Source organism: Xiphias gladius, chromosome 24 (assembly GCF_016859285.1).
Source record: "Xiphias gladius isolate SHS-SW01 ecotype Sanya breed wild chromosome 24, ASM1685928v1, whole genome shotgun sequence".
NCBI classification, from domain to species: domain Eukaryota; kingdom Metazoa; phylum Chordata; class Actinopteri; order Istiophoriformes; family Xiphiidae; genus Xiphias; species Xiphias gladius.
In genome coordinates, this window is record NC_053423.1 from 25,897,728 (window position 1) to 25,913,225 (window position 15,498).

Genomic DNA, 15,498 nt, shown 5'->3' on the forward strand with positions numbered 1-15,498 from the left:
TAAGGTTTCTAACGATAAAAAAATAACCCTGCCTAAGATTCTTATTTCATGTCAGTGACAACTGCCAAAAATGAACTTCCAACACAAATATCTAAAGAAACATATATGCAAATGTTGAGTTTAGAATTTTATTTTATTAAAATATGAATCATATGAATCATATGAATCCATGAAAAATCATGTTACATTTCATAGTAGTTTTTTGTTTATTTCTAAGTAAAATTCTAAAATGTTGATAAAACGGCACAATTCAGCCTCTGCTGTAAGTTCACAATTAATTCACAACATTTATATACAGCACAACACAGTAAGTCCTGAGTGGCATGAAGGAGAAAAGTCCGATCATTTAAAAAAAAAAACATGATGCTCATTAAACATGTTATGGATGAATGCCTGATATGAAGACTGTCTTTCAAAATAAAGTTTATCTTGTAAATTATTCCCAGCCCAAGGTCCTCAGTTAGAAAACTCAGCTCTTCCAGGTTAAGAAAAGACTCTGTGGACGCTGAAGTTAACATCTAGATGGTCCAGTTTGACAGTGGTTAGAAACAGGATAAAGCTTTTCACAGAGGTAGATAGGCAGTTTATCAAAAAGCGTTACAGACGAAAAAGTTTCATGTTTCGACTTTTAGTTTTATTGTCATCTGCAGAGGAACCACCAGGAATCATATCCATCTTCCTCTGTGTTGTTAGTGAGGTTGATCAAGTTAACATGTATAAGTTACAGTGAAGAATACATGAGACAATTTCTAGATGTGAAGGGAAAAAGTTCTTAATTGAGACCAACCACATGTTTCATCATCCCATTGTATGTGATTTGAGGCACTGCGATATTAACTAAACCGGTAGCCAATTAGAGGCCGGGTTTCTGATATTTGCCAGGGGCGTGGTTGACACGAACAAATAAAGGCTCCGGTCTCGATTTGAGGAAATACAGTAATAATAATAATAATAATTTGGGTTTTTGCTTTTTAACTGTAATCAAAAGCACAATCTTGTCTTTATCTAATTAATTGTAAGAATCTCAAATCGAAGTCTTCCTGTTGCTTTAATGTTGCAACACATTTCTGAAACGCAGCCCAACCAGCAGCTCTATGACTTCACTGACTGTCACTGCTCTAAAATACCTTTCTGAGCCACTGAATGAATCTTCTGCCACAAACCCTGCACATGATTCATTTCTCCCCCGGGTGAGGTGGTAGGTGGCTTTTCAGATTTCTATTTCGAGCAACTACCCGGTTTTCCCCCAGTATTTATTTTCATGTGAGGACTCACCAAGACATTGATGATATTTGAGCTCTGTATACCAAGCAAAGCCTTGGTCACAGACATTGCAATTGTACTGTTTTTCCACAGTGTGGACAATCATGTGAGATTGCATACTTGCCTTGTGTGCATATTTTTTACCACAAACTGGGCAAACGAATGGTTTCTCTCCTGTATGAGTTCTCATATGTATCTTCAGATGGGACTTGTAAAGACATTTCTGACCACAAACAGAACAAAAAAATGGTCTCTCTACTGTGTGCTGTCTCATGTGGGTCTTCATATGGCAAATGTAGAGAAATCTTTTACCACACTCAGAGCAGCTGAATGGTTCCCTGAGAGAACTATATCTCACGTCATTATCAGAGACTTCATTATTTTTCAAAGAGTTTATACATAATTGAGGTTTCCTGCTCTCTTTCCAAAAATCACTGTCAACACTGTCATCACTCTCAGGTTCAAGGGACTCTGAAGCCTTTACATCAGAGCAGCTAAAAGGGTTCTTTCCAGATTCACATCCCACATCACTTTCAGCAATTTCGTTATTTGTTAACGAGTCTAAATCTGACTGATGTTGCCTGCTCTCTTTCCAAAAGTCACTGTCATCAGTATCGGGTTCAGAAGAGTCTGAAGCCTTGTCGTCAGCATCTTGTTGTAAATGTCTGTCTGGATTTGAGTTCCTGGCTGGTTCTGGTCCTCCACAGTCCTCTCCATCAGCCTCTGTCTCCATCTGTTCAGTGGAGCTGCTGGATGGAGGCTCTGCCTCTTTGTTCTCCTCAGTCTGACTCTGATGAGGCTGTGAGGTCTGAGGTTTCTCTTCATCATCTTCACTCTTCATGCTGCCAGGATTGAATGGGAACTTGGTGATATCGGGCTCCAGACCTCCAACTTCCTCCTGTTCCTCTTTAATACGTGGGGGCTGTAACTCCTCCTGCTTTGCCTCCTTCTGTGCCCCTGTATGGAAAACCATATGTTGTTCCAGACCTTCTCTTTGTGTAAACTGTTTACCACAAAATGAGCAACTGAATAGTTCCTCTCCTCTATGAATTCTTATGTGGATCTTCAGAAGGTGATTGTTGAAAAATGTTTCACCACACTCAGAGCAGCTGAACTGTTGTCTGCCAATATTACGTGTTGTATCCCTCTGAGTGACTTCATTATGTTTCAGAGAGTTTAAACTTGATAGAGGTTTCCTGGTCTCTTTCCAAAAATCACTGTCAACACTGTCGTCACTCTGAGGGTTAAAAGACCCTGAAGCCTTGTCAGTATTGCATCCCATGTCACTTTCAAAGACTACATCTTTTATACAGTTTGAACCTAATTGACTTTGCCTAAACTTTTTCCAAAAGTCACTGTCATCAGTATCAGGTTCAGAAGAGTCTAAAGCCTTGTCATCAGCATCTGGTTGTAAATGTCTGTCTGGATCTGAGTTCCTGGCTGGTTCTTGTCCTCCACAGTCCTCTCCATCAGCTTCAGTCTCCATCTGTTCAGCGGAGCTGCTGGCTGGAGGCTCTGCCTCTCTGTTCTCCTCAGTCTGACTCTGATGAAGCTGTGAAGACTTATGAATGTACTTCTGGTGATTGAGCTCATAATTGCAAATGAATCCTCTGTCACAAACACTGCAGCTGCTGATTGTCTCCTTTGCGTGGACTTCCATATGTTTTGTCAGATATCTTCTCCAAGCAAATTCTTTACCACAAATTGAGCAACTAAATTGTGTTTGTCTAGTATGGATTCTCATGTGTTGAATTAATGACTCTCTGTCACTAAAACCTGTGTTACAAACTGAACAGCAGAGAGACTTTTCCCCTGTGTGACATGTCATGTGAAAACTTAAACTGTCACGCTTGGCAAATCTGTCACCACACACTGAGCAACTAAATGGTTTCTCTCCTTTGTGAATTCTCAAGTGTACCTGCAGATGGTGTTTACGGCTAAATCCTTTACCACACTGAGAGCAGCTAAACAGTTTGTTAGCAGTAATCTTTTCCTCAATTTGGCTTTGATGAAGCTGTGACAACGCACCAACACACTTGTGACTAATGTACTCTGACTCCATTGTGAATCTTTTCTCACATATAATGCAACTGAGTAGTTTCTCTCCTGTGTGAACAGATATGTGTCTTGTCAGAAATCCTCCTGTCGCAAATCTTTTCCCACAAAAGAAGCAACTAAAGGGTTTCTCTCCCGTGTGACACTGCGTGTGTGTTGGCAGCGTGTGACTGACTTCAGGTCTTTTATGACACTCATAGGAGATGAATGGTTTCTTGTCAGTATTACATCCTGCATCACGTACAGAGATGTCTTCATTTTTTGTATCTTTTAAACATGATTGTCTTTGCCTCTTCTGTTTGCCAAAATCCCTGTCGACACTTTCATCATCCTTGGGTTCAGCATTAGCTTTGTCATCAGAGCAGCTAACGGGTTTCTCTCCAGTATTACATCCATCATTTACAGAGACTTTTTTTTTCCTCTGATAAGTGAAGCCGGACTGATGTTGCCGGATATCTTTCCAAAAATCAATGTCGACACTGTCATAAGTTTCAATAGAGGGCTCTGGTTTTAAATGTCTATCTGGTTCTAAGTTCCTGGCTGGTCCTGATCCTCCACAGTGCTCTCCAGTGAGGCCAGTTTTGTTTTGCTGTGACTTGCCGGAACACTTGTGTTTTTTGATCTGAAAGTGCCAAAAGAATCTTCTACCACAGTCACTGCAGCTGAACGGTTTCACCCCTGAGTGGACTGCCATGTGTTGCATCATAATTCCCCTTTGTGTAAATTTTTTCCCACAAATTGAGCAACTGTAGGGTCTCTCTCCCGTATGGCTTCTCATGTGTATCTCCATTTGGGAGGTAAACTGCCGTTGTAGACCACAAACTGTGCAGGTAAGAAGTTTCTTTCCCTTGTGCATTCTCATGTGTATCTTCAGAAGGGAGTTGTTTGGAAATGTTTCATCACATTCGGAGCAGCTCAGTGGTTTCTTGTGTTTATTCCGGTGACGCTGTGATGATTCACCAACACACTTATGGACTCTGATCTGTGACGACCACCTGAATCTTTTGTTACAAACATTACAACTAAACGGTTTCATTCCTGTGTGGGTTAACATGTGGTATTTTAAAGGTCCTTTCTGTCTAAAATTTTTACCACAAACTGAGCAACTAAATGGTTTCTCTCCTGTGTGAATTTTCAAGTGGTAGTGCAGACCTACTTTTTGCGTAAACCTTTTACCACACAAAGAGCAACTAAAGGGCTTTTCTCCTGTATGAGTTCTCATGTGAATATTCAAATTTCCCCTTTGTGTACATGTTTTACCACATTTGGAGCAGCAAAATTTTCTGTTAGGATCCTCCCAGTCTTTATCATTGTCATCAATTTCAGGTTCAGGAAAGTCTGAAGCCTTGTTACGAGTGTCTGGTTGTGAATGCCTGTCTGCATCCGAGTTCCTCTCTGATTCTGATCCTCCACAGTCCTCTCCATCAGCACCTGTTTCTCTTTGAATAAGACAGAGCTCCTCCGGTTCCTCTTTAATGTGTGGGGGCTCTGGGTCCTTCTGGACCAGACTGGGGCTCCACTCCTGCTGCTCTGGGGGAATCTCTTCTTTACTCACCAACACCTGCTGGACACCTGCAGGACACACTGAAAAACACAAACACAATGGGAACCCTTGAGTTTATGTTTATGTATGTATTTTCATAAAATGCACTGTAGAAGTATAACTCTGTATATTATTACACATATATCTGCTAAAATACACAAGAGATGTCCAAAATTAATAATTGTAACATCTGGCAATAGGAGTATCCTCAGACAGTGCACTGAGATAACACAACTCCCTTGGTCATAAGCACAAGGTGACATGTTCGAATGATTTATTTTGTCCAATATCCAAAAACATTAAATTTATTAAAATTTAAGCCCAAGATAAGCAGCAAATTCGATTAACATGGAACCGCCAAATTTTAGGCACTTTTTGCTTGAAAAATACCTTAAATGTTTAATATAATATCACTAGTGATGGTTTCAACTACTCTGATAATTGTTTACTTGTTACTACTAGACAAAATTCAACCCTACTGAATTCTTGCCGTACTGAAGAGAAATACTCCAGATAGAGTGGCCAACGGAGTACCGGAGAAGAGTTGCTGTAACTTCCAAACTTGCACCATTTTTAGCCCCTGGATTCAACTGGCCAGCCGACCAGTCAGGCTATAAACCTAATTCAGCTCAGCCCCTCCACGTGCTCCCTGTAAACCAACATCAATTGTCTCCAGGGTCTGACTGATGTGGGATCACAAACACTATCTTAACTGCGTTTCAAATGGTTCCCTCTGCATCCGCCAACTTTATCAGCACGGACCACTCAGCCATCGGTCCTCACAGAACACTGTCGTAGGTGCCGTTCGGGCATGTTGTTACGTTCAAGGGGGGCACCAAGGTTTTCTTATCAGAAATAATCCATTTCTGTAAGTAATAACATCCCTAAACTGGCATAGTTACCTGATTCACAACATCCAACAGAAGTGTTTTGCTGCCTTGTCCTGCATTTGCTTGTAAACCGTACATTGTGTGCTCAGTGTGAGGGCTGTCGGGGAGCATGTCAAAGGTTTCAGTAAATCTTCCAGCAACATTTAGGAAGCTGCTGCACTTTCATAATCAAATTTCTCATAATCAACCCCCCCCCCCCAAAAGGATTTTGCCCTGCTGTTTTTCTGCCTGAATTCTGTTCCGGTGTTGCCATTAGCATACTAGCTGCCGGTTTTGCTAGCTTAATTGATTGACAGCTTAATTACTTTGTAGACGGAGCGACTTTATTATCCGTGTCGTTCATGCCAATGAAACTTATTCAATATGACGTAGTTGAGCTGCTAAACATATCTTGCTGTATGCCAGGGGAGTGTATATTATGCTGATAGTAATTCTGTAATGCTTTATTAGTGTATAGTTGAAATGTTTATTATTCTTCCCATTATGACAATCTCTTAATATTTAGGACTCTGTGGTAAACAAGAGAAGCCCAGATCTCAATACACCGTGTACCTAACAGCTATTGATATAACGGTCACATTTGTTCTAATTTAGATTTACATTTAACTCTTACGTTTATTTCAGACCACACACATATACCCCTACGACACCTGTGTGTTCAACTCGGTTTATGGAAATAAAAAACCTTCCTACAACAAAGGATTCTCTGAGCGGAATCATTTCCGTAGTGTACCAGCCGATACCAGTTTACTGAGGTTACACTTCCTCGACTAAACGCAGCATCATTTTTGGAGAATCTTTGCAGAGTGTTGGAGGTGTTGGGGAGAACGTTAAAAGTTTAATTCAATTTTTAAATTATTGTCTGTCGCTCAACTGAACTGCACACACCTACCATCATAAAGATGATGACGTCTGTCCCGGTATCCGAAGCAGTGTTGCCTTTTTAACTATATACATCCAAAATGCAGTTTTAAAACACTGGAAGGTAAAGCAGGACCTAGAGCCGACACCTTTTAGGTTCTTACAAGTTCAGGTTATGGGAAGGTTAGGTTCCCTTTGTGGAAAAGAGCCGTCAATGACCAGCAACACATCTTTGACATTTATCTGCCGCAATTTCTTGTTACTTTTTGAAACAACCTGCGGTGGGGCTGAGCAATTAATCGAAACCAACATCGCGACACCCTAACCGACCTAATGTCAGTCACATCAGTATGTTCAAGTATGTTATTGTTATTATTATTAGTAGTAGTTGAAGTAATTATCAATTTGTAGATAGTTGTTCTCATGTTAGGATTTTTTGTTTAAAATGGCAACTTTGTTGATTCAGAGTGCAAATATTTTCCAGATGAACAACTAGAGCATCAGCTAGTGATCTTCCTCATTATCAACTAATTTGCTGATTATTTTCTTGATTACGTTATTAATTTTTTGGGCTATAAAATGTCAGAATAGAGTGAAAATGCCTGATACAGTTTCAGATTTTTCCAGCTCTTTTGTTGATACTGGTTTTTAAACAAAGGCAGCTCTACCTTTAACAACTCTATTCGTATCAGACCATTGTATATAATGTTATAATATACAGTAAATTCTCATAGCAGATTACAGATCATTACAGAAACTCCACATTTAAAAATCAATTTCCTGTTTATGTGTAGATTTCTGTAAGCGTATATCATTAATATAAAACATAATAATTCTACTGACACAGTTCGCTCTGGCTGCATAATGAGCACTTTGACTTTCTTAAAAAAAATTATTTATGTTCAAATGTTGAGCCGAATTTAAAGACGACATTTTGTTGAAAACTGTGATCAAACATTCAGCGATTTTAAATCTGTTAATTTTCAGACCCTGGATCTGGTTGGAATAAATTCAGTAACCATGGCGACAGGTTTAACCGCGCTGGATTTGCTACTCTCTCCTCTTGAATGGTTTCCGAACCGAGGCAACGACAGCTGAGGATCATGGGTAGTGTAGTCTTTAGAACAGTTGAAAATCTGACTTCTCAGAATCAAAGGTGATTTGACTCAAACCGATGGTCAGAACAGAAACTTGTATGAACCGCGTGGTTCTGTTAAAAGATAAAACTTTGAATCTAGGACGGAAAAAAAACACTTCCAGGACCAACAATCACAAAAACCGCAAAGTCTTTGTTTTGCCTTGAGTTTATGTTTTCACAGAGAACGCGAAGCCCCAACAGTCGAATCGATCGATCTATCGATCGAATCGATCTATGTGACTCGCAGTAGAGAGTCTTAAGCTTCACAGCAGGAGCTAGCTGTGGCTAACGAGCGGCTGTCGATGGATGGTGCAGCCAATTTAGCTCAGCGCCGACTCCACTCAACGTTAGCAGAGCGATCGACACATTTCCAGCGGTAGAAGGGAAAACAAACCTGCTCCTCGCCGCTTTAAGTCGAGGTTAGAAACCATATCCAGCAGTCTTCTGTTGCGATCGATCTCCTTTTCATATTCGGATACTCTTCTCTCCAGATGTCCAAACAGATCTTTGCGAACCGCGGTCAGCAGCCGCCGTTTGAGTGAATCTTTCAGATCCTGAAACCGGGACATTTTCCACAGATCGTAGAGTCAAAGAAAACACAGCACGCTGGTGTTTTGTTTTGTTTTTTATCGGTATTTAGACCTGGCTGACATGTTTCCTCGGCTCCTGTAGCGACAGAACATCCATACAGGCTAGCAGCGGTCGGCCAGAATGAAGCCCCACGACCCGGAAACAAAACACAACCTCCGGTAACACTCCCGGCCTTCAGAATAAAAGTGGAGAGGGTTTTTTTTTGTTTGTTTGTTTGTTTGTTTTTTGTTTGTTTTTCCTAATGCACTTAAAAATTTGATAAGATAAAACAATATGACATGATGCCAAATGGGAAGATAGAAGTACATGTATGTATAAGAAAATATATTCTAATGTGGGCAATAGTGGAAACACTGAACCTGCCTATGAGAAACCTTTTCATCGGGCTCTATTAGGATTTAATTATTTAGATTGGATTAGATTATATTCAAATTTATTTTTATTGCACAGAGTACAAGTACCGAGACAGCAAAATGCAGTTTAACATCTAACCATAAATGCAAAAAGCGTTTAAGTGCATTAAGTAATATATATATATATATATATATATATATATATACATATACTACATATACATATACACACATATATGTATGTATATATATATGCACAAACAAACAGTATGGACAGTAAAAAATATACAGCATGTGCAGCAGTTTTGTATATGCAGATACGTACAGTAAAGACATCAGTATAAATATGAATCTCTATAGCGAAAATATATACAATATGGTAGTTGTAGTGCAGGAGACTGTCATGGTGTAAATCTGGTATTTGAAGTTAATATCAAAAAAGAATCAACTATATACAGAAATATATTAAACCCTGGATAAAGAACCTCAAAAAAAAAAAACAAATTGAGGAGCCCCCCCCCCCCCCCTTTATGAATTCTCAGTCGAATTAACCTTATTACGAGGTCAACAAAGTAATGTCATACTTTATTTGGCCCTGCAGGAAAACTAAAGTCGAAGCAGAGACATTATAGCTGCCAAAAGAACAAGTTAGGTGGGGGTTTACCACACATGGAAAACTACTCATTGTTGCTACAAGCCAGGATTATTTCTTCCTTGGTGAAGGAACATTCAGACTCTCTTTGGCTTGATACTGAGTCAGTGATCTGTAAACCTTTCTCTGCTGTAAACTTGTCGGGTAAACACCTGAGCCAATTATCAAACATTACCAAGAACAGCCCTTTGATAACCAATGTGTTGTGGACATGGAGAAAATTAAAGAACACATTCAAAAACACTCAACCACATTGATCATCTGTCAATGTCGTAAGACACTCGTAGATAATGGAACTGTCCCCACAGGGCACGGGATCAAATAAAAAGCAAATAAAAACACCACAATAACTAAACAAAGATTTCTGCCGTCTGACAAAGACGAAGGTAGAAGCTACATCTTACTGTGCCGACCCTTTAAACAGGACATATCCTATTTGACGTCAAGAGCACACATCAAGCATAAACATATAGTATCCTGAGCACTGTCATAATAAAACCTACCCAGCTCTACTGAATACAGATTTTTATATTTGTTCAGTAAATTCTTTCTAAACATTTTGAAAACTTGCTAAATGTGCTACATGTTTTCAGTTCCTTACCCCTTTAACTTGATATACAATTTTTTACAATTTTAACAAACCTTTCAGGTTATAATCGATCTTAACTCTATACATGATGTTGAAGTCAATCAAGTCTCTAAACATCAGTGTCTTTAATCCAGTAAACAGTGAGTTTGTTGCTTCATGGTAAACAGTTTTCTCTGCAATTATGAAAATTAGATTTGTATTTGTCTTATTCACATTTGCCCATACTTCCTCGCAGTAAGTTATATGTGGAACTATCAGGGAACAATTAAAATTCAAACTTAATAAGTAATGTGAGACCAAAGTGATCAAGAGAAACATATAATCAGTCACCAAAGAGGATTTTATTTTGAATCTTGTCCCCGGAAGTGATGGTAATAATATTCCTATCTTCACGATGCTAGTGGTGAGCGGAGTGAACCCGTTAGCTAAGTCCGAATAACAACGGAAGACCCGTCGATTGTTTCGGTTTCTAAACGGATCAGCGATGGAGCGACATCGTAAACTACTGGACGTGGTTTTCAAACCGGAAACGAAGCTGCGAGGAGAGGGTTTGTTCTTTTCTGCTGCCGGAAAAGTTCACTGCTCTGCTAATGTTGCTAAGCTAACGTTAGCTAAACAATTAATACTCTGACGGTGAAGAAACGTTTTTTTTGTCAGAAATACTTTTTTGGACGTTAGGAGCCTTTATAATTGTATGTTCATTATTTTGTTTGGTCTGTTTGTACGTTTAACGGACAGAACGGATACAGGGAGCAGTGGCAGCAGTTCTGAGTGGTTTGCATAAAATCTGAGTTTGAGGTGTAAAAGGCTTCAGGTTCAGTAAATTTGTCCTTTTTAGCCTCAGGCAGCTGCGAGTCTGAGGCTGTGTGAGAAAAATATTGTACCTTCCCTCCCTGAAAGAGCAAAGATGCACTTGAAAGGAAGAAAAACAAAACAAAAATTAAGCCTCAGTGGACAAAGTTGCCAGAGTGGTGGTGTTTTTTGTTTGCTTTGAGTTATTCATCATTTGGATTAACTTCTTGGAAAATTTCACTTTCATGGGCAGCGTATTGCTAGCACCAAAACATAAAACAAAACCAAACAGGAAAAAATAAATAAATCTCAGTTTCTTGTTTTTACAAGATTGTTTTCACATTATATCAAGAAATTGTTCATGTATTATGTTTACATACCAAATGATTCAGTTTTTACAAGAAACATTCTTTGTTGTAACGTCTCACTTTGAGTCGTTTTACCACAAAGCCAATCTCGTTACAACACAACTTTTCTCATTATAACTTGCATGATAAGTTGGTGTTAAAATGAGAACAAGGTCCATCATTGCCAGAAGAGGCAAAGTAGCCAACAGCATCTAGGTAACATGACTGATAAATATATATGTGAATGCACTATGGGAAAACAGCAGGTCTGAGATCAGTGTTCTTTACCCTCATTGTGTGTAGAGTGACATTCAACACTTAACACAGATAATTCCTTTGCGACATTTAGGGATAATGCCAAGGACAAAAGGTAAAGCAGAAGACCCTTAGACAGGTTTTTCAGACGCTCAAATATTGGAGGTACTGGTGATGAGGAGGAGGCCGTTAGCATTCGCGGCTCTACCGAGTCAACATTAGCCCGGCCTCGAGTCAAAGAAGCGAAGCTGATGAGCACCTTACCCTTGCTAATGCCCACTGGTGCACTGGCCACTGGGTACCCAGTGGGCCGGTGGACCGTAAGAAAATCCATAGTTCCAAGTTTTTACTGTCCCTGCCTGTGTGCCTGTTGTGGGACTGCGCTCACTGGCCAATCCCTGTACATATGTACAAAACCTCACGTTCAGAAAATAAAATAGTTAACTAATGTGTGAACCGTAGCACTCAGGAGTACGAAGGTGTATTTGTTCCACACAGGAGGTTGGATTAGTGAAATGGTCTTTGGACATATTTTTTATCAGCAGTAAACTGCACTTGTTGAAATAAACAGCATCTCTGTGTCTCCGTGGTGCTGGCGTCACAGCAGCAGCTACTTTTCAACTGTTTTCTAATTCTATTTATTCATATTCTTTTAAGATATTCTAATATTCTATTCTATTCTAATAAGAATATGAATAAATAAACGCTAAATCAAAAGCTTTATTACCGTTGTATGTGCTGTTTCTGTATACCTCTTTTATGTAAGCCAACTGATGCTATACTTTTAGGTGCAGCGTAACGGGTCATCAGTATCCATTTCGGGGCTCCGACTCAGCCGGATCACGCAGCGCGTGCTTGGCACCACTGTTTACAGAACGTAATCGTCCATCAGTGTGGATGCTTACATCGTTATCGCTACAGTTATCTTTCATGTGTGGGCGGCCCTTTACAGTCCAGTAAAAAAAAACTTCCCTCATAGAATACACATGTGGGTCCAGAGCGCGTGTAAAGGACTGGAACGTCCTCAATGAAGGTGGACCTCGATTGATTTCAGGGTCACAGGCTCTCGGTCGGAGGAGTGAGAACAAGGAGGAAGCATAAAATTAAAAGTGCACTGTTTCTTTGTCAGGGCGTAATATTTAAATGTGAGGTAGGAGGTAGCGTTTGAAAACGCTCCTACAGAGTCGCAATGTGCGAGGAGCAACTGGTACCAGAAGTATTTTCCCCAGTCTGACTTTCAGTTTCTCTTTTGCCGATATCCTTGATGTTCATTAACACAGAAACTCAGGACTTTCCTGGATAATGTAATGAGACTTCAGTTTCATGTTCTGACCAGCAGTTTGAATTATTTCGGCTTTACTTCAGAAAAATCAGGGTTTTTTCCATTAATTTTGATGGACGGCTCTAAAAGTGAATCAGAGCATGTAACAAAAATTCAGAACAGTTAATACCGTCACCATAGTGTTTATGTTCACAGGCCTTTACCCTTCACTTGTTATTAAAGAGCTAGATATTTTCTGACACAGTTATTCATCTTTTCTGCAGATCATTCAACCAGGAGGGGTTCAGACTAGGAAAACGATGTCTTCTCGCGGTCATGTGCGACTAAATATATCGATTCAACTGATTGTTTTCAAGATTAATTGCGTAATCAGATAAGAAGTGTTTTAAACTAGAGTAAATATGAGAGGTATAAGTAGTTGGAAAGTAAGAAATGGGCCCTGAAATGTACAGTAATAACTTTCGTAACCAGTGAATCAGTAGACTGGGCGACCAGTAATACCAGTATTTAGACAGAAAAACTGTGGTTTTGTATAAATGTCTCACTTTAACATAAATCGGTGTCATCAAGCTGGTTTTTATGGTTTTACATTAATAGATGTTTGTGGTTGTTTCAGCTTTACCTTTAGATATCCGAAAAGTGATTGTTGGTGAAGAAGAGCAGCAGGAGTGGAGCCCCAGTCTGGACCAGGAGGACCCACCAGAATCCCCACACATTAAAGAGGAACAGGACGAGCTCTGGACCAGTCAGGAGGGAGAGCAGCTTCGAGGACTGGATGTTCCCAAATTCGCATTCCTTCCTGTCCCTGTGAAGACTGAAGGTGATGATGATGATGATGAAGAGAAACCTCAGTCCTCACAGCTTAATCAAAGCCAGACTGAGGAGAAAAGAGAGGCAGAGCCTCCAGCCAGCAGCTCCACTGAACAGATGAAAACTGAATCTGATGGCGAGGACTGTGGAGGACCAGAACCAGGCAGGAACTCAGATCCGGACAGACATTTATTATCAGGTACTCATGACAAGGCTTCAGACTCTTCAGATACTGAAGTCAGTGATGGTGATTGGGAGGAGACCAGGGAATCTCAGTCAGGTTTAAACTCTGTGAAAAATAATGAAGTCACTGTTATTGATTTTAACTGTAATACTGTTGAGAGATCATTTAGCTGCTCTGAGTGTGGGCAAAGATTTGGCCGCAAGCCACATCTTAATGCACACATGAGAATTCACACGGGAGAGAAACCATTTAGTTGCTCCTTTTGCGGTAAAAGATTTTCTCAAAAGGGAAACTCAATTAGTCACATGAGACTTCATACTGGAGAAAAGCCTTTCAGCTGCTCCATCTGTAAGAAACGTTTCAGATATAGTGGAGATGTTAGCAGACACATGAGAATACACACAGGAAAGAAAAAAATCAACTGCAATGTTAGTGACATAATCAACAGCAACATTCACACAGGATCAGAACCAACCAGGAACTTAGATCCAGATAGACATTTACCAACAGTTACTGATGATAAAACAGGACCGGAACCAGAACCTGAGATTGAACCCAGTGATGGTGATTGGAAGGAAACCGTGGAACCTGAGTCAGATTTAAATGCTCTGAAAAATGATGATGCCTCCGTAAGTGACATAACATGTAATACTGACAAGGAGTCATTTAGCTGCTCTGAGTGTCGGAGAACATTTTGTCGCAAGGACCATCTGATGAGCCACATGAGAACACACACAGGAGAGAAACCTTTTAGTTGCTCAGTTTGTCAGAAACGCTTCAGCTGCAGTGGGAATATTTTGGCACACATGAGGATTCACACAGGAGAGAAACCATTTGAATGCTCATTTTGTGGCAAAAGTTTCAGCCAGAAAGGAACTTTGCAGCTGCACATAAGAATTCATACCGGAGAGAAACCATTTAGTTGCCCATTTTGCGATAAAAGATTTGCACATAAAAGACGTATGACACTGCACATGTCCGTCCACACAGAGGAAAAACGATTCAGCTGCAGCGTCTGTGACAAAAGATTCACTTGGTACACGCAGCTCAAAACCCACAAGTGTGTCGGCGGGTCCTCGCAGCTTCGTCAAAACCAGACTGAGAAAAAGGTTTCTGTCAAGGAATCTTTTAGCTGTACGGAGTGTGGTAAAAAATTTAGCCTTAAGGGCAATCTGAAGACACACATGAGAATTCACACAGGAGAAAAGCCATTCAGTTGCTCAGTGTGCGGTAAAAGTTTTAAACAAAACGTACACCTCACAGAGCACATGACGATTCACACAGGTGAAAAACTGTATAAATGCAGTGTTTGTGGCAAAGGATTCAACAAGAAGTTACTTGTCAAAAACCACACGTGTGTTTAAATCTGGACACTTTGCGGCTCTCAATCACAATCTGAATTCATGGATTTGTATTTACAAAGATGTTGAGTGAATATTGTCTTTTTTGACTTTTTGCAGTTAAAAATAAAAAACAAGCAGGCAAACAATCTAGCTGGCTGTGCACATTATTTTCCAGTACAGAAGGAAAAAATGACCATATAGATTTTAATCTTTTAAGCAGCTCAATAACAAATTATGAAGTTTGGTAGCTACTGAATGCTTAATGTTGAAATTAAAATACAGCTGATTTTACAGTGCTGAAATATTTTACTTTGAAACCTTCTATCTCAATTTAATGTGGCCAGACGTGAACTGACCACAGACGCTCGACTGTCCCGCTGTTGCTACAGACATGTGAACTACCCACAGGGCTCCTGGGAAATGATCGTGAACAAATGTGAACATAAATTTAGTAGTTTTTTTCTAAAATCTGTGCAATTCATTTTAGTATTACTAAATATTAAGCAATCAGTAGTGATAATGTTTGACGTTTAGGAAATAATAAGATGTA

The 15,498-nt window shown here is 39.8% G+C and overlaps 2 protein-coding genes across 2 annotated transcripts; one reads left to right on the forward strand and one right to left on the reverse strand.

Moving 5' to 3' along the window:
* Positions 1-210: 210 nt before the first annotated feature.
* LOC120786598 (zinc finger protein 721-like) lies at positions 211-8,457 on the reverse strand. The gene is made up of 2 exons (XM_040122116.1): positions 8,145-8,457; positions 211-4,902 (listed from the first exon to the last, which is right to left on the reverse strand). Exons 1-2 carry the CDS (start codon positions 8,317-8,319, stop codon positions 1,232-1,234), a joined length of 3,846 nt encoding a protein of 1,281 aa, XP_039978050.1. The 5' UTR covers positions 8,320-8,457; the 3' UTR covers positions 211-1,231.
* A 1,838-nt stretch (positions 8,458-10,295) lies between these two features.
* Positions 10,296-15,409, forward strand: LOC120786610 (gastrula zinc finger protein XlCGF57.1-like). The gene is made up of 2 exons (XM_040122133.1): positions 10,296-10,483; positions 13,228-15,409. Exons 1-2 carry the CDS (start codon positions 10,420-10,422, stop codon positions 14,967-14,969), a joined length of 1,806 nt encoding a protein of 601 aa, XP_039978067.1. The 5' UTR covers positions 10,296-10,419; the 3' UTR covers positions 14,970-15,409.
* The last annotated feature ends 89 nt before the right edge of the window (positions 15,410-15,498 follow it).